The 18,487-nt window shown below is 34.9% G+C and overlaps 2 protein-coding genes across 3 annotated transcripts in view; both read right to left on the reverse strand.

Moving 5' to 3' along the window:
• Positions 1 to 516: 516 nt before the first annotated feature.
• On the reverse strand, positions 517 to 11,238 carry LOC127447760 (interleukin-1 receptor type 2). 2 transcript variants are annotated; one of them, XM_051709809.1, is made up of 10 exons: positions 11,107 to 11,238; positions 10,656 to 10,731; positions 9,501 to 9,761; positions 6,943 to 7,108; positions 6,666 to 6,843; positions 5,942 to 6,004; positions 5,470 to 5,535; positions 4,819 to 4,954; positions 1,820 to 1,953; positions 517 to 1,675 (listed from the first exon to the last, which is right to left on the reverse strand). In XM_051709809.1, the coding sequence occupies exons 2-10, from the start codon at positions 10,709 to 10,711 to the stop codon at positions 1,536 to 1,538; spliced, it is 1,200 nt and encodes a 399-aa protein (XP_051565769.1). In that variant the 5' UTR covers positions 10,712 to 10,731; positions 11,107 to 11,238; the 3' UTR covers positions 517 to 1,535. The 2 variants fall into 2 exon arrangements, with proteins under 2 accessions (XP_051565769.1, XP_051565768.1); XM_051709808.1 differs by having other exon boundaries at positions 9,501 to 9,765; positions 11,107 to 11,192.
• A 4,443-nt stretch (positions 11,239 to 15,681) lies between these two features.
• Positions 15,682 to 18,487, reverse strand: part of map4k4 (mitogen-activated protein kinase kinase kinase kinase 4) — a 78,337-nt gene continuing 75,531 nt past the window's right edge. Inside the window, exon 26 of the mRNA XM_051709791.1 lies at positions 15,682 to 17,434. Coding sequence (XP_051565751.1) covers positions 17,351 to 17,434 — 84 coding nt within the window. The 3' untranslated portion in view covers positions 15,682 to 17,350. The remainder of the gene's footprint in view (positions 17,435 to 18,487) is intronic.

Raw genomic sequence — 18,487 nt, forward strand, 5'->3', positions numbered from 1 at the left:
AGCAATAGCAAGTCTCTGTACTTGCTCTGCAGCAGCAGCAGCATAGCAGATCTAGTCCGCCAAAACCAAATCCTATCAATATACAAAACTTCATCTAAAAGTAGTAAGTTGTGGTCATTAAGAAATTAATTACCTGGTGAGTCACTGAACCCAGGTGCTGAATATATCCACATGTGACTTTACTCATCTTTGATTATGAAGATTCGTACTTCTCTGATTACGTATTTTAAATTTTTAGAAAGCCCATCAGGTAACTTTTCAGATTTTTTCAAATCAAATAAACAGGATGGGTAAGTTTATTTGTTAAAATTGTGGCCAAGAGGATTGTTAGTTGTTTAACACATCACCATAGCTCACTGGATGCTTAACAAATTGGATTTGATTAGCTAATTATATATTGTCTACAACTATGTACAATAAAAATACAATAATGCAAATACAAAGGGGTGGTGGATCTGGGACAGACTATTACAACATAGTGTAAATAAAAGAAAAGCACAGGAACCATGCAGATTTTATAATGCAACAAATATAAACACAGATACTATCTACCTTAAACACCATCTACTGTATGTAGATTATAATAAAAAAAAAATTAAAAAAATATTATTATTAATTAATTTACTGGTAAACACTTTTATTCATATTAACATGCAGTGCCTTAAAAATAACAGAGATTATTCATATTTGTGATCTCAGGGATTTGAACTCAAAGGCATGTCTAGCACCACGCTGAACCAGTTGTGCTTAAAGGAACAGTTCACCCAAAAATGGAAATTCTCTCATTATTTACTCACACTCATGCCATCCTAGATGTGTATGACTTTTTTTTTTATCTGCAGAACACAAATGAAGATTTTTAGAGGAATATCTCAGCTCTGTTGGTCCACACATTGGAAGTGAATGGTGACCAAAATTTTGAAGCTCCAAAAATCACAAAGGAAACAGAAGTAATCCACTCCAGTGGTTAAATCTATGTCTTCAGAAGTGATATGATAGGTGTGAGAAACAGATCTATATATTCACAATATATAAACATACACTGGTCACACATCAGACTCGCTGGCGTTTGGAGATGAATCATGAATAAAATATCTGTCCGTGAATATGAAATTTGGCAATAATGTATTTGTGCTGACTTTAAAAAAATTCTGAGTAGGCATAGATCAAAAGCAATTATTGATGTTTTTCTTGATATAATTTCATGGGTGTTTTTCCATTCACCATCATTGCTTTCCCCCGCTGATGGTCACAAATATGGCCAGTGCAAGTTATTTTGGGCAGGAGATGTGGTGGGAAATAAAGCTCCTAGGTGTATGCACACTGCTTCGCTAAATGGGATTAATAAAGTGAACTTTGCGCATCTGGTTTTCTAAATTTTAATGCTTTTTTTATACATGCAGTAAACACAAAACAAGAACAGTGAAACAAAACTTCAAAATAAAAGCACAAGACCAATTCAACACAACAGATCAAGATAACTAAATCACGACAAAGACTACAAGCACAGTAACAGATGTGAGGACAGGTCATCCTCAAAATGTGCTGTTCTGTCGAGCCAGAATATAGTGCTCTTCTTTCTGCGGCCTTTTGTACAAATGATAAAGAAAAACACACAGCACTAGAAGGAAACAGGAGGATGCAGCAAATACAACCAACCAAACACTCGTGGAGTCTACAGAGAGAGAAAGAGAGAGAGAGAAACCATTAGATTTGGCATTCACAAGTTCTGTAAATTCTCTTTCACTTTTAATGTTCATATCAAACATGACACTTAAAAGGGAGCACACTGCAGGCCCTCAGATCAAGGGACACCCACCTGCCAGTTTAATTTGAGTGACAACTTCCTGTTTTCGGTCCTCGTTTTGACTGATGCACTTCAGTTGTACTCCATTATCCACCTCTTGTAGCTCAAGGATAACCAGCTCCACCTCAATGTGATTGGTTGAGATCCTGAAAACACAGGGTGGATTCACTAAGAGTGAACTGTGCCCGCTGATAGCATTGTTTATTTGCTTGCGTTATCTGTCTTTTTTTAGCAGCTGATTCACTGAAGTAATCATGCAAATCTATGTTGAATGCACTTTGCAGACTGCAAATTACTTGCAGACTGGTTCTAGGTTGCTAGGTTGTGGAGGATGCAGCAGAATACCACTATATATATATATATATATATATATATATATATATATATATATATATATATATATATATATATATATATACTGTATATGCCTATTTATAACACTGTTCTCCATCATTTGATGAATTACTGATGCCATGAGTAATAGAAAATGTAAACAATTACTGACTTTCAATTAAGTAAATTACTTCTAAGTACATTACTTGAGTTACACATATTTCTTAAATAATATTTGTGACTGTGTGTAAAATACAGTATATTTAAAATATGAATTATGTTTGTTTGTACATCTGTTTGCATTGTAAAGAAGAAATGTGTGGTGCTAAGTGTATGACTTGCATGCAGCAATGAACAAGGAGAAAATATAGACATTATTTTGAATTTGTTGAGCGGAAGTAATAGTGAGTAGGAGTTTAAGAAAGCAACTTGAAAGTAAAGTTATTAACTGGTAGTCAGATTACTTTTCGATGAAGTACTGTCATGTAATCTGATTACAGTTTTTAAAGAAGCAATTGGTAATTTCTAGCAGATTACTTTTTTGAGTATTTTAACCTACACTGGCCCGACTAATCTCACAGCGAAATTGGAAAAAGTAGTTTGACTTTTCTTTAACTAAAATCGGTCTGTGCTTACCGAAATGCAAAACACTGTTCCCAGTGGACAAAGCAATTAGTTTTGTTGGGCGTGTGGCCATGTATGAGCTCCATTTTCCGGGTGTAATGTCCACGGAGGGGCACCAAAATTGAGTGAAGTGAGTTGTTTTCAGCTGTACAGGCAGTAATACAGTAAAAAGGAATGCTTATTTTATAAACTGAACCCCCTAACCCAAATCCCGAACCTAAACCTAACCATCACTGGAGTAAAAATATAATGTTAGTGAGAAAAATGCAACCTCCAAATCGCCCTCGTCACTAATTGTGCGAATCTGAGTTTCCCACGCTGCTGAAGTGACGCGCACCCAGTCGCACCACAGGGGAGGGTAAATAAACTGGAGCTGATGCAAAAATGTCTGATAGGAGATGGCGCTTTTCAACGAGTTGGCATAATGTGGGCGATCCTAGGATACTGGAAGTATTGGAAATACCATGCCTACCTCCCATGTGACCATGTTGCACTGGTGGTAATAGAGTAACATTAAATGTGTCGGGCAAATAGTGCTGTTTTGTGAATATGTTACAATATATGCTAAGCCTGCGCTGAAATGAATCGCAATTACTTCATTTAAATACTCACGGTGCAATGCTATTTCAGCACCTGATTAAACTGTATTGCGGGTGATAAGTGAATAAGACGCTGTTTTTGCACTGAAATGGAGCACATAATCATTGATTAGAGCGATTCGGAGGATCTATTTCTGTTTTTGTGGACATATCATCTGGAAACTGAAGCTCACACGTGCCCATACGTTCAACAACACTTCCTGCTTCGGCCACTGGAGGCAGTTTTGGTGGAAATTCTGTAATAAAAGACTCAAAGACTGCGGTGCCTTTCTAATAAGTATTCAATAAACACACTTGCAAGTGGACTCATTCTCAGGTAATGAGCAATGAGCTTCCAATCTCTCCAGCGTATATTGGCCCCAAGTTGCAGCTGGGCTCAATCATTCTGCACCTCTGACATGCTGACGCACACAGTATAATTTGTTTCTCTCTGGCGATGGCTGACCCCACTGTTGTGACAGCTCTAACCTCCTTAATTTGTCTGTTTCAGTTATTTGTTAGATAAAAAACAGGAGGCGGGAGTGGTGTAAGGCCACTCTGTCTCCACAGGTGCAGGGAGTGTGAGTTTTAGTCATGCACACAGAGAGAAACACAGAAAAACACATTATATTCACTTAAGACTTAATGTATGATTGTGATTACACAATTTCTATTACAGCAGTGATTTGAATTTGGTAAACAGACCAATTGACCCTTTGCTAAGCCCCGCCTTACAGCAGTTCTAACCAGTCCTATCTTTGCAACTGTTGCCGTGTGCCATTTTCTGTTTTTTTTTCCCAAGGAGAATCTATGGGAGTAATGTGTGTTTGAGCAGTTTTAAGCAGAATTTTACAGAAATTATCCATAAAATTAAAAAACGTTGTTGCTGGGTCAATTATAATAGTGACACAAGGTACCCAGAGAGGATTCACGCAGTGTTTGTTCTTTCTTTTAAAAAAAAATCTTTAAATAAATATGGAAAAGATCATACTTTGGACTGATAAACAGATAATATATAAACTAATAACTTAACATTAATTAGTTTATATATTGATTCAGGTCTTAGTAAAAGTGATAGTAAATAATGAGTTCACAGCATCATAGTGTGTTATGAGCTGTTATGAGCAGTTATGTTCACTTACACTAATGTTATAAGGTAATCACCATCAAATTATGCTTTTTCTCTTTTTATGTGACTGTGATGATCGTTTGCCTCAATTCTGATTCACAGTCTCCACAGTTTTCAATCAAATTACTATGTAATTTAACAATTTCTTTCACAAAAAAAGTCAGATAAATATGCTTTACAATGTCACTCTTCATTCCAGCCTTATTATCCATTCTGTTTATGAGAATATTTAGTCAAAAACCTGTCTCTGAAAAAAATGATCTAATGTATGCGATTAACGTTAGGTAATTAATTAGATTAATTACCTAATAACTTCTTTAAATGGATAATTTTAGGAGTCACAGTACCTCTTATCTGTCTGATATGCACGTCCTTTCAGATAAGAACTCTCAACTGACGAGTCATCAACCAGCCACGTGACATCTGTGGACTCTGCTGATTGGTTCCCGATGGACACTGTGCACTGGATCACCAAACTTGAGCCTGAAAGTTAACAGAACAAGTGAACACTAAATTCAGCTGTATTTGTTTTGTGCGTGTGTAAGTGAGGATCATCCTTAACTTTTTGTTTGTGTCATTTTGGACTTACAGTGACACCTAGTGGCCTGGATGCAGCATCATTCAATGTCAATAGTTTTCAGTTACAGATGACGTTGTAGAAACACTATTCACAATCAGCCATGATTCATTTAATCGAAGAGTGAAAGCGTCCAATAACAAGAAGGATACTGCGATTAAGTGTGTTGTATACAGCTGGTCATGTGATTCTAAAACAGCAGCTCACATGAGGGCGCCCCTGCCCCATGTAGAATAAAACAGCTTTTATAATATTACTGATATGACTAGAGTCCTCAGCTCATGTGTGATCGTGATTTTATACATATGTTTCAAAATTTAAATTAATTTCTTTAGGAGTAAAACTTTTTAATGGGGAAAAAAATTACTGAGTGCACCTTTAAATATTTGTCTGACAATAAATGTGAACTCTGTGAACTCACCGAAATGACTTTCAGTGAAGGATCCATTGACAGGAAAGATAATGTGAGGGAATAAATGACTTGATGCTGCATGAAAATAAAGGACATAGTTAAAAAACTGACCAAGAGAAGTTTTATAGGAGTAGTTAGCTAACGCGTGACTTCATATGGACTATTTTTAATGGATCTTTTAGTTCTTTTTGGAGCTTGACAGACATTATGAACTGTCATTGTATGGAAAAGAGCTTGGTCAAGATTCTTCAAAAATTCTCCTCCTGTGTTCCACAGAAAAAAGTCATACGAAGTCATACGCTTGGAACGACATGATGGTGAGTAAATGATTAAAGAATTTTATTTTTTCTATTAAGTGCTAATTCAAAGTTTTAATGGAAAACATGTCTGCAATCAAAGACAGATCAGTGTGTTGCTCAAATATTGATATAAAATGGATAGCATGCATCGTAAGTTTGGACTCATCATTTCTAATACTTACATGTGAAAACATTAAGGTTTTTTGAGGTAACAGTTTCCGGTGCAGGACTTTTTGATACTGGAACTATAGAAGTAGGAAAATATGAGAATAAAATGTATAAAATTACTGAAGACATAGAGGGAGCCATCACCTTACAGACTAGAATTAAACCTGCCATCGTTCACCCATCTGACAGACTTAGATTTACAGGTGTTGCAAGAATAAGAAGCAGTGCATTAGTCATCAGCAGTGTTGGGTACGTAATCCACTACAAATTACTTCTCAATAAATTGTAATCAGAAAAAGTAATCACCTCACTAATTACTTTACATTTACATTATTTTCTAAAACACTTTTCACAGAAAAGTTTTTTTGCAGCTCAAAGAATTCAAAACAATGTCTATATTTCTTCCTTGTTCGCTGAAGCACGCCCTTCGACTGTAACAGAAACACAAACAGATGCACATGTGAACATAATTCATGTTCTACATGTGTTCTATATAAATAATATAACTTGTATCCTAATGAACTTTTACTAATTGAAAGTCAGTAATTGTAATCTGACTACAAGAATTTAAAATGTAATGCGTTATACAAATTTTTGACCTGAACGTCATAAGATTACAGTAACTAATTTCATTGTAATCAGATTACACCCAACACTGGTCATAAAATGTATATACTGTAGGTGCCAGAATCATCTATATGACTAACATAAGGATCTCAATGTGGGGAATTAATTCACCTGACACTTGAACTCTCCAGGTCCTGCTCACATTATATTGGGTGTTGTTAAAAATCACTTTTAACCTACAAGTGTAGAAGCCCTCATCTTTCACAGAGATGTTTCTGATGGCCAAGATGATGCCTCGCTCAATTGTATACCGTCCTCTGCCAACAGGGAGAGCTGTGCTCCAAAAATCCTGTAAATCAAGATATCCACAATTGACAAATAAGAACAAACAGAACCCCCCCCCCCCAAAAAAAAGTTCAGAAGTTTGCCACAATATGCAGTGACTTACCTTATACCACTTTGGATTTTCTGCCCTTTTGTAATACTTCAAATGGGGACAAATAATCTTTGCATCTTCTCCTTTGTGTGCAGTATATGACATTACAGTCATGTTTGGCTCTTCTGTCTCATAGATGGTTATTGCAATACTGCCAGTGAAACAGAACGTGTCGCCCCTGATTGAGAAACACATTACACAATCTATTTAAAATCGATTTAATGTAAGTCAAATGAGCATATTGTTTATACAGGTCAGAGATGTATTGATTATTTCTGCAAGTTTATTTTCCATCACATCTCATTTTTCAAAGAAATATTGGTCACTATTATAAAAGATTACATGGCTCTCTAGAATACTCGATTCTGATTGGTCAATGGCCACATCTAGCAGTCTGATATTGCTCAATAACAACCGACCATCTACGTATTAGACCACTCATCCAGGTATTGCGAGTCATCTTTCCTGCTTCTCGGCTTACTGTGCGATCTCTACAAGTAAGATTATGAAATAATTTTAACTCAAATCAATATTTCATGTTCATTTCTTTGTTTAATTGGCAGGTAGTCTTGTAATAAGATGCATAATGAGCAGTCAGATGTTCATTTTCACAAAATAATCACCAACAGAACTCCGACACAAACCGGAGGCTGATTTCAGCTGTTCAACGATTTATTTATTCTCACATAATTAAGTAATTTCAACGCAAATAAATATTTTATGTCTATGTATTTATTTATTTGGTTAGTAGCAGTATAATAAGCGGGATAATGTACAGTCAGCAGGTTGTTATCGGAAAATAAACCCCTTAAATAACCACAAAGTCCTCATACATGTGCACACACAGGCATACAGAAACACACACTCGCACTCGCACATGCACACACACACACACACACACACACACACACACACACACACACACACACAACGTGTACAGTCTTTAAAGAATATTTTAAGATCTACACAACAAATTAAATTGTGTTTGGGCTCATTTGAATTGGGATCGTCTGCTGTAAGTTATAATATGCCATCTTCCATGTTTCTGGAAGTTATAGGCAAAAACGTGACGAAAAGACACGTTTATTATATTCATGTGTATCTGAGGGTATTTCATACATACTCACTGTTGCTTGGTCTCAGAGTGAAACAAATTTGCTCATTGTATTGTACTAATTGAGACCTTTCCAACAGTATATAAACACATGGCTATCTCATCTGTTTGAAGTTTTGACCAATTCTGAATATAATGGTTGTGATTACAAGTTTGCAAATTATGAAATCGGAACAGTTCTATTTTGTCAGCAAATTTAAAAGCAGTATTTAAGAATGGGTTTGATCAACTATATGCTTTATAAAGTCCAAATTCTAAGCTTTTGAACGACACCTATTTTGTGAAGATCAAGCAAGTGGTTATTAATTTATTACATAATTATGAGGGGGGGGGGGGGGTTCCAGAGGGTGTACCCCCCAATAGCTCACTCCAGTGAGACCTTCAATCAATAAAAAATATATTTCTTTTTTTTTATATTTCCACAAAGAACCTGTCCATTAATTCTGTCCAGTTACTAGAAATGAAGTTGACAAAAAGATCTACTGCAACATCTTGTGATACTACATGCAACATGAGAGATTCATAAACAATTTTAGTGGGTCAGTCATTTTTGACCGGGAAAACAAAAGGTCTTTGCGCAAACAAAAGCAACACAAGGGTTAACAATACAGTGTTGATAATGCTTTGAGAAAGCTTAAAGCATTATTTTCAGTGAAATTTGTTTACAGTTCAAACTGGATGTGATTTGATCAGTTTCAAGCACCAGGACTTTTCCCGGTGGGCCGGCCGTGTAATGGGGCCGCATGGGCTGCCGTTATGCAGTACGCGCCACAAAACGGCACCGCGATATGCGGAAGGGGGCAGCGATATGCATTAAAGGACAGCAACCCCCACCCCCCCACTCAACAGCTTTTGGCCCAGTTTCTATGTAAAATCCCAGTCCGAATTTTCTTCCCAGTCTGCCCCTGGTTTCCAGGTAGACATTTTTTTATGTACAATTAGATTGTGTCTGTGAACATGTTCAAATAATTCATTTCAGTTAAAAAGTTTTTTAAAAGTCTTTAAAAGAAAAATCATTATTTCTAAAAGAATCTATATCACAAATGTTTTAGTCATTAAAAAAAGCATATAAATAAATGGACATAGCAAATATAGCATATTGTACGGTTTTGCAAGTGCGGCTCCCAGATAAACACAAAATGTCTTACAGTATTTGGGCCCTGGGCCAAAGAAATTTAATAATCCCTGATCTATCATATTTCTACATTTAGAGTCTATTGCAGGTTATGATCACACTTGAAGTCATTTATTTTTGTATCAGCATGTAACACAATTATACTGACTAACTGATCTCACTAATCACAAATGCTGACTTCAACTTAAAAACGCAAAGGCAAAGGGGATTGATTTTATTGTAAGACTCTCAATTAAGTGTTTTATTGTACATTTGTACAGTGTACAGTACAGTCGCTGTGTGAACATTGAAGGTTTATAATGAAGTGTGGTGAGATCTTACCTGAGAGTGTAGGTGTATGTCCCAGAGTCTGAGGTGTGAGATGGGAGGAGCAAGATGCCCCACCCACTCTGCATCACCCTATCACGGCAGCTCTTCAGACTGCTGTGGTTCCTCTGATTTGTATGTTCGACGTGGAACGTCGAGCTGTTGTCCAGTCGCAGTTGGTTCTCACGAATCACATCTTCAAGAAATGGAAATCTGATGACGACCGCTTCACCTTGAACTAGATGATCTGGGATCTCTGTACGCACCACCACACAGCTGTCTAGACACATCACAAGACATTATTGAACAACCAATATACAAAGAAATCCAGAATTACATCAGTGTTAATCTCATGTTCGTTGACGAGGATTTGTTTTATTTTGTCAATGATTATGAAGATGAGACAAAAAAAGAGGCATCATGACAATAAACAAACGCTTTTAATTCAAACTAGGGCTGTCAATTTAATGCGTTGATTCAGTGCAAATAATTACATTTAAAATGCGTACAAATATTTTTAAGGATTTAATTATGCCCCCATACTGTAATAAGGAATATTCCTACAACCGGAGCACCTGCCACCTTCATGCTTTCAGTAGGGGGCAGTAAGCGAAACTCCAGCTGTATAGACACGCAGCTGTACAGAGAACAAACCACTCTTACAGACTGCAGACAGCACAAGATGAGGACATGTTATTGCATTCAAACACAGCTGTATGGCGTGCAACTTCAAATGCAGGGTCTTGAGATGTTTTTTTCAAAGTTTCAAACTATGTTTAACTTGACACAGCGTCCTAAAAACGATATGTTTATAACATGATGCAACTAAAATGAGATGCTCCAAAAACGTCTGTCTGACACGTGTGTACACTGACACGTCCTTAGAAAAGCCCTTATAATAAATCTATCTCCAGAAGATTGACCAATTCAATTGCATAATGGATTGCTGTGGATTGTAAATATAAAGGATATATTCGTGAAAAGACAAAAATAATGAATAAAATACAAAACTGTGTACAAGTAACTCTGTATTACAGGAAGAGTGATTGTACAAGAAGGGTTAGAAGTAGACAGGACATTCTGTACTGTACATTAGCCTTTCCTCTATTATTGCACATGTAATATCCCTAGTGCTTTGTCACATTATTATACTGTCATAAACTTACACACCTGTCAGAGGTACTGCAGAAGTAAAGACTAATCTCATGGACAGCATGACAATACATGTGTGGAGGTCAAAGACACACTATAAGGAAAGAATAGACATTTTCACAACAACACAAAAAACAACACATTAATATCTTCACAGACCAACATTCATAATAACCACTGGACATCTGTCATACATCCCAAACATAACTGTGAGCCAATCAAGTTTGAACCATAAAGGATTTCCTAAAGTATATATATATATATAATATTGATTTAGGCAATCATTTCAAAACTGCATTATTTACTGTTGACACACAATATTCATCTTATTTTGGTTAAAACATATAATAATTAAGTATAATCCAAGAACCATCCATTTGTACTGAAATATTCATGATTAAAATCTATATGTTACGATTAAAAGAAAATACATCTGTACATTTTGGAATATCAATCCACTGGGTCTCACCTGCCTATTGATGATCATGATGATGAAAGAATTTATTGAACGAGGAGAGTTTTTCTGTGTTTGAGATGCAGAGAGCAGGAGAGACATATGAAGACATGGAAGAGCTCTGGTACTTTGTGTGACCATCTGTATGTGTTATATGGATAGGTTACATGGGGAAATTCTGCTCCCATGTACCAGACGGTTCCTCATCAATAACTGGAAATTACACATTTCCAAACCAAACTCAACTCTCCATCATACACAAACATGTTGGTATGTGTCTGGTGAAGATGACACAGTAAAATCATCTTGCTTTAATGGTGCTTCTGAAAACATTTTGTGCTGTTATGTGCTGTAATTTGGGTGCAATCAAACAATAAACTTGCTTGCACAAAGTGCACTTTACACACAGATAATAGAAAGATAATGTGTGTTTGACCACATTAGCTATCATCTGATTTCTCATTGTACACTATTAAACATTTAAAGGGTAATTTCTTTACCAAATTATAACTTTGATACACGAGTACGTTGTGTGGACTCTTTCCGATCATGATGTTCTAAAACAAATGCAAACTGCCCGTGTTTGCACATTTTGGAAGAAAAAAAAGAGGAAACTGATGACATATTTTTTTGTTCCCCTACAGAAACTTCATTCAGCAAGGTGTGTTATATAATGTGTATATTACACACATAATCAGGATATTTTTAGAAATGATAAATCTGAACATAAAGTTGTAAATCTTGATATAAAAGTGTATTTTGATCTATGAATATGTATTCAGATTTTATATATTATTTTTAAAAGAGGAAACTGATGATGACACATTTGTAGTTCCCCTACAGACACTGAATTCAGCTAGGTTTATTACATATATTATATACACTATATGGCCAAAAGTTTGTGGACACCATATGTGCTTGATGAACATTTGATTTCAAAACCTTAGGCATCAATTTCCCCCTTTGCTGTAATAACAGCTTCCACTCTTTTGGGAAGACTTTCCGCTATACTGTATGTAGTAACATGGCTGCAGGGATTTGCTCTCATTCAGGCACAAGACTATCAGTGAGGTCAGGAACTGATGTTGGTCGATGGGGCCTGACTTACAGTTGCTGTTCCAGTTCACCCCAAAAGTGATAAGTGAGGTTCAGGTCTGGGCTTTGTGCAGGCCAGTCAATTTCTTCCACGCCAGACACAGTAAATCATTTCTTTATGGACCTCACTTTGTTCACAGGGGCATTGTCATGCTGGAACAGAAAAGGGCAATCCCCAAACTGTTGCCACAAATTTGGAAGCACACAAAGCCCAAGCCATTACATAAAGAAACATTAAGATTTTTCTTTACTGGATTTAATGGAGTAACCACAAACTAATGGAGGTGTCCACAAACTTTTGGCCATATAGTGTATATATATATATATATGTATGTGTATATATATATATATATATATATATATATATATATATATATATATATATATATATATATATACACACACACACACACCGATCAGCCACAACATTAAAACCACCTGCCTAATATTGTGTACAATTACACCTAATATTTTCACCGCAATTGTACAGATGATTATCTGAGTTACCGAAGACTTTGTCAGTTCAAACCAGTCTGGTCATTCTCTGTTCACCTCTCTCATCAACAAGGCATTTCCATCCACAGAACTGCCGCTCACTGGATGTTTTTTTTTTGTTTTTGGCACCATTTGGAGAAAATTCTAGTGAGTGGCAGTTTTGTGGACAGAAATGCTTTGTTGATGAGAGAGGAAAATTCTTATCTGAAGGCATATGCTTAAATGTTCTAAATTAGTTTTGTAGTCAAAAATATAATTGTGCCACCATATTAATTTATTTCATTATAAAACTAAAATTTTATTAAAAAAAATAAAAGTCTTTGAAATTGATGACTTGGACCAAATAATAAAGAAAAGCAGCCAATAAGTGCCCAACATAGATGGGAACTCCTTCAATACTGTTTAAAAAGCATCCCAGGGTGATACCTCAAGAAGTTGGTTGAGAAAATGTCAAGAGTACATGTCTGCAAATTCTAGACAAAGAGTGACTACTCTGAAGATGCTAAAATATAACACAGTTTTGATTTATTTTGGATTTTGTTTAGTCACAACATATTCCCATAGTTCCATTTATGTTATTCCATAGTTTTGATGACTTTACTATTATTCTAATATGTGAAAAAAAAAAAAAAAAAAGTATAATAAAGAAAGAGTGTTTCAAAACTTTTGACCAGTAGTGTATGTATTCTATAAAATTATATATTTGGATTTATTAATATTTATTCAAAGATTAAGATTTTCTGTTTGGCTGCTCATAATCAAATGCATGCATTGCTCTTTTGTGATGGTTTTCCATAGCTTCATGAGATTCAAATAGAAGCAACACAACACAATAACTGAAATAAAGAGCTACATTCTTTTAATTAATTAATTAATTTTATTATTTATCACACATTATACATTTGCACATATACAGTGAAGTTTTTTTCACATATCCCAGCTAAGCTGGGGTCAGAGTGCAGGGTCAGCTATGATACAGCGCCCCTGGAGCAGATAGGGTCAAGGGCCTTGCTCAAGGGCCCAACAGTGGCATCTAACCAGAGCCTTAACCGCTGAGCTACCACTTTCGCACCAAGTCAAATTTACTGTATAGGCTGAAACGTGAGTGCTTGTTTAGTCATATTTTCTTCAAGTAATGGTTACTTAAAAGTCTTTATTCCTTCAAATGAGTCATCTGTGTCAGTGCCTCTCAATATTCTGTGTCATTCGTATGTAAATATCTAAATATTAGAATTTTGAGTGTGTATCACTTCACCTTGTCATCAGTTTTTTTTCATGGAATTTCAGTGTACCATACTCTCGCTGACTCACACTCTTACTCTAAAGAAACTTATCTTGACTTATTGAGAAAGACACAAGATTGCATGTAGTGGAAGTTCATCCATTAGAAAGCTTGCTGGCTTCTTGCCCCATATTTGTGGTAGTTTTGACAACTACTAAGAAATGCGAGTCATCTTTTGACTGTCACTACACAGGAGGACACTAAACACAACACACACATATATCAGGAAACCACATCACACAAGTTTCCTTTTCCTTGAAAGGAATATTCCAGGTTCAATACAAGATGAGCTCAATCGAGCATTTGTGGCATAATTTTGATTACCACAAAACTTTAATTTAAAAAATAAAAAAATAAAAAAGAAGCAAAAATGGAGGTTAGTGACTTACACTTACAATGGAAGTGAATGTGGCCAATTTTTGGATTGTTTATAGACAGAAATGTTTAGTATATAATTTTATAAAAGCACTAACATTAATTCTTCTGTTAAAACTTGTGTATTATTTCAGCTGTAAAGATTTTAAATCATCACGTATTCATGCCAACGACAAAACTTTACACAGAAAAGGTTAGCATCACACTAAAATCATGTTAACACTCATTTTTTTTACGTCTTGCCGCTATACTTTTGAAAAAAAAAAAAAAAAAGACAGAACCCAAAGTAAAATTAATCATTTGCAATTAACCTGATCTGTTAATCAACAATATTCCACAAATGCTGTCATTCGAGTTTAATTAGTATTAAATCCAGCATATTCCTTTAATAATATCACCGTCACACCTTATGACATTATTTCATGTTAGACAGTAATCTTTAAAGACTGAAACTCTACATGCCACGAGCTGATAGTTCTTTGAAATGTAACCTGTTAGCCAATCAATTTGCATACTCTGTGTGTCTAACATTTTAAATTGTATCAGTTGTTTGCAAACAAGCCTGTTTCACTGCAGTGTGCTATGAGATTTTCTATGAAACCCTCCTCCACCCCAGCACCACCCATCTAGAGGATTCAGGGGTATGGTGTGTATTGTACTCTATGTTGTATCTTTATTGTTATTACGCAAGTTCTGATTCTGGGTCTCCAGTGAAGCAACAACCTGTTGTTCAGAAAGTATTTTTACATCGAAAACATTACTCACATTGTATTTAATCAGATTCATTAACTTATCATTTACCAAAGCAATAGCTTGAGAAATTACAATGAACAGGCATCATTCCTTAAATTAAACGGAGTTTATTTTCAAAGAAAAACAAAAGACCAACAGGAAAATACAGGACTTCCTGTCATATACAGAGAGGACACACGATACAGTGCCACGACTGAAAACAGACAACCAGTCAGCCAAGAACATATTCAGAAAGTCAAAGCAGCACAGAGGAAACACTATCTGAAATATTATTAATTAACATGAATCGTGGTTTATAACTAAAGTAAAAAAAAAAAGTCTAATATTTTCAAACGAAACAAATACAATAATCAGCATTAGTGTAACAACACTTTGCTTCTTGAAACATTTTTAATTTCAGGTGAATTTATATGGTTCACTACTTTAGGTCACTATTGTTGTAAAATCCATAAGACTGTAAAACCAGGAACCTCACAATCGATGGTTGTTTCTTAACTATGTCAAGTACCAAAGAGATTAAAGTTAGTTTTGTGATGGTTTCTAAACATGACTGCTTCACTTTTAGTTTTTGCCAGTCACAATTTACTTTATTCTTTAAAAAAAAAAAAAAAAAAAAAAATGCTTTTACTGAAAGTTCAACAACTTCTCAAAATACTAATAACTAACAGAATCAAAACCAATGAACATAAATATATAAATACTGTATGTGGGGAAAGCAGATGTGAGACATCCACTAAACATACAACATACAAACTGAGAAAATAACCCTTAGAAAAAGAGATTAACCAAACGAACAATGCAATGAGTTCATTAAGTGGAGTAGATGTTTGTGTGTGTGTGGATTTTATGAGACTTTGGAAATAAGAGATCAAAGATAGAAAACTAAAGAAACAGCAAATATGGAGAGCATTTAGTCGATTTATTCGCATGCTCATCTTTTCCATTTTATTCTGTTCAATCTTTCAACACAAGCAGTGCAGCCTTTTATTAAATATATACAGTTCAGTTACGAATTATCATAATAATCGTCCACGACATTGATAAATCATCTTTTAAATACAACCTAAGGTGAAGTTTCCCTAACACAGATTTAATTATGGTAGATGGTTGTTAAAGAAACCATACAGAAACAGTATCAATGACAGAACGTTACAGGGATGCTGAAAGGGATAGTTCACCCAAAAATGAAAATTCTCTTCATTTACTCACCCTCATGATATCCCAGATGTGTATGACTTTCTTTCTTCAGAACACAAATGAAGATTTTTAGAAGAATATTTCAGTTCTGTAGGTCCACACAATGGAAATGAATGGCGATCAGACCTTTGAAGCTCCAAAAATGACATAAAGGCATCATAAAAGTAATCCATACACTCCAGTGTTCAAATCCATTTCTTCTGAAGTGATTTGATAGGTGTGGGTGAGAAACAAATAAAAACATATGTCCTTGTTTACTAGCTATCTCCACTCCCCTTTGTATTGTTGTTAAAGATTGAAAAGAAAGATTATAAATGCTGAATGATTAATCGGTCTGCTTTGAAATATGAGAAAGGACGAAAAGAGGCAACAAAGTGTCCTGCACATTCTGCCACAAACCACATTAAATTCACATTAGATTTGCATTAAATCTACTTTAGATTCACATTAGATCCACTTTAGATTCGCATTAAAACTGGAGTTTCTATATTTTTGATGTGACAAAAGCTAAATTGATTGGGTTATGTATCCTCTTAATAACATGATAAAGCTCTCAAAGGAGAAGAGAAAGTCTGTCAGGTGATGTTTAAACCTCTCGGGTAATCTCCACAACTTCTCTGCTTGGTAAGAATACATTTACAACATAAACATAACATATCTTAAAATGTAAATTAAACTAAAAGACACCCCCCCCCCCAAAAAAAAAAAAAAAAAAAAATTGTTTTGTCATTGCCATTACACTATTTGTGACCGTCTGAGCATCACAGCGGCAAAATGTCACCGTTTCTCTCAGTTGAGTCGAATTCTATCCAATTCTAGAGAAAGACATTTACACAGACTAGCAATAATACTGTAGAATACTCAAGCCCCTTCCTCATGCAGCACGCTGCACAAGGACACAATTGGATTTTTTGTCTAATCGCATGTAGTGTAGTTCAGTTTCAGTCATAGAGCGGACTCTGGCAGTTTGTGTAGTGCAGCCACTGACGTTCAACACCTGCATTGTGTTCTTCAGGGTCTTCGTTGTTCTCCACAGTGCGTTTCCCTCAACAGTCAGCATGATTACCAGCTGAGCAGAGAGGTGCGACCCAGAGTCATGAAATAAACCTGACTAGAGCCTCCAGAACGCACCGATGCAAAGAAGACCTGCATGAAACAAACGAAACGAGAGAACACACACACATTACATCTACATCTTACTGTTTACACATAAATTAGGGCTGTCTAAAAATATCGATTTCTTCATTTGAACAATTTGATATCGATATTGCCAGTTTCAGTGGATGATAGACATTTTTGCTAAATATAATTTATATAAATTATAAAATACATTTCTATAAGATATATAAACATTAGGGATGCAGCAATATATTTTTTTGGCCGATACAATATACAATTTGATTTGATACTTTACCACTTACTTTATTTGTCATCAGCTCACTGTTTTGCTTAGGAAGTATGCTTTAACAATTTTACAAAGAGGTACAAAAGCAATTTTATTGTTCTAACTGTACAGACACAATAAATGATAAAAAAAAAAAAAGGATAAACACTGAACTTCTAAAACATTTTTGCACTTCTAAAAAAAAAAAAAAAAAGAACTAAAATTTGACATTATGATAGAACATTAAATTCATATTATGCATTTTCTACATGTTTTACCTCTTCAGAATTCATTTATTTTGGTAGGGGTTTCTTTATTTTACACACAGAAAAAATAAATACAACGCAATCAATTTACAGAATTAATTATAAATAAACCATTGTTTTTTCATATTTGCATTTTCATGCTTATGACGGGTATGCAGGAGGTTTTAATTTGGTCAATAATTAGCTGATAAACATCAGTGGCAGATAAATCAGAGCATCCTTAATAAAGGTTGTTATGGACTAAAGTGATTAGGCAAGTATGTAATAATATTAATAATAATAATAATAATATTTAATTAAAATTGGAAATAAACCTAATTGAGAGCTTGTGAAATAATAATAATAAATAAAATAAAAAAGGTAACATTTGGCTACATGACCAGGTAACATTTCACCCCAAAATCAAAAGAAATAAGAAATATAATTTCCATAAAGAAAATGTAGCCTATTTGAGGGGCCAGATTATTTGCATTGTGCATCATTTTCATGACAATTAAGCATGTTTTCACCCTTAAATTTTAATTAAATCGCAAAAAATAAAATGTAAAT

Source organism: Myxocyprinus asiaticus, chromosome 11, assembly GCF_019703515.2.
Source record: "Myxocyprinus asiaticus isolate MX2 ecotype Aquarium Trade chromosome 11, UBuf_Myxa_2, whole genome shotgun sequence".
Taxonomy (NCBI): Eukaryota; Metazoa; Chordata; class Actinopteri; order Cypriniformes; family Catostomidae; genus Myxocyprinus; species Myxocyprinus asiaticus.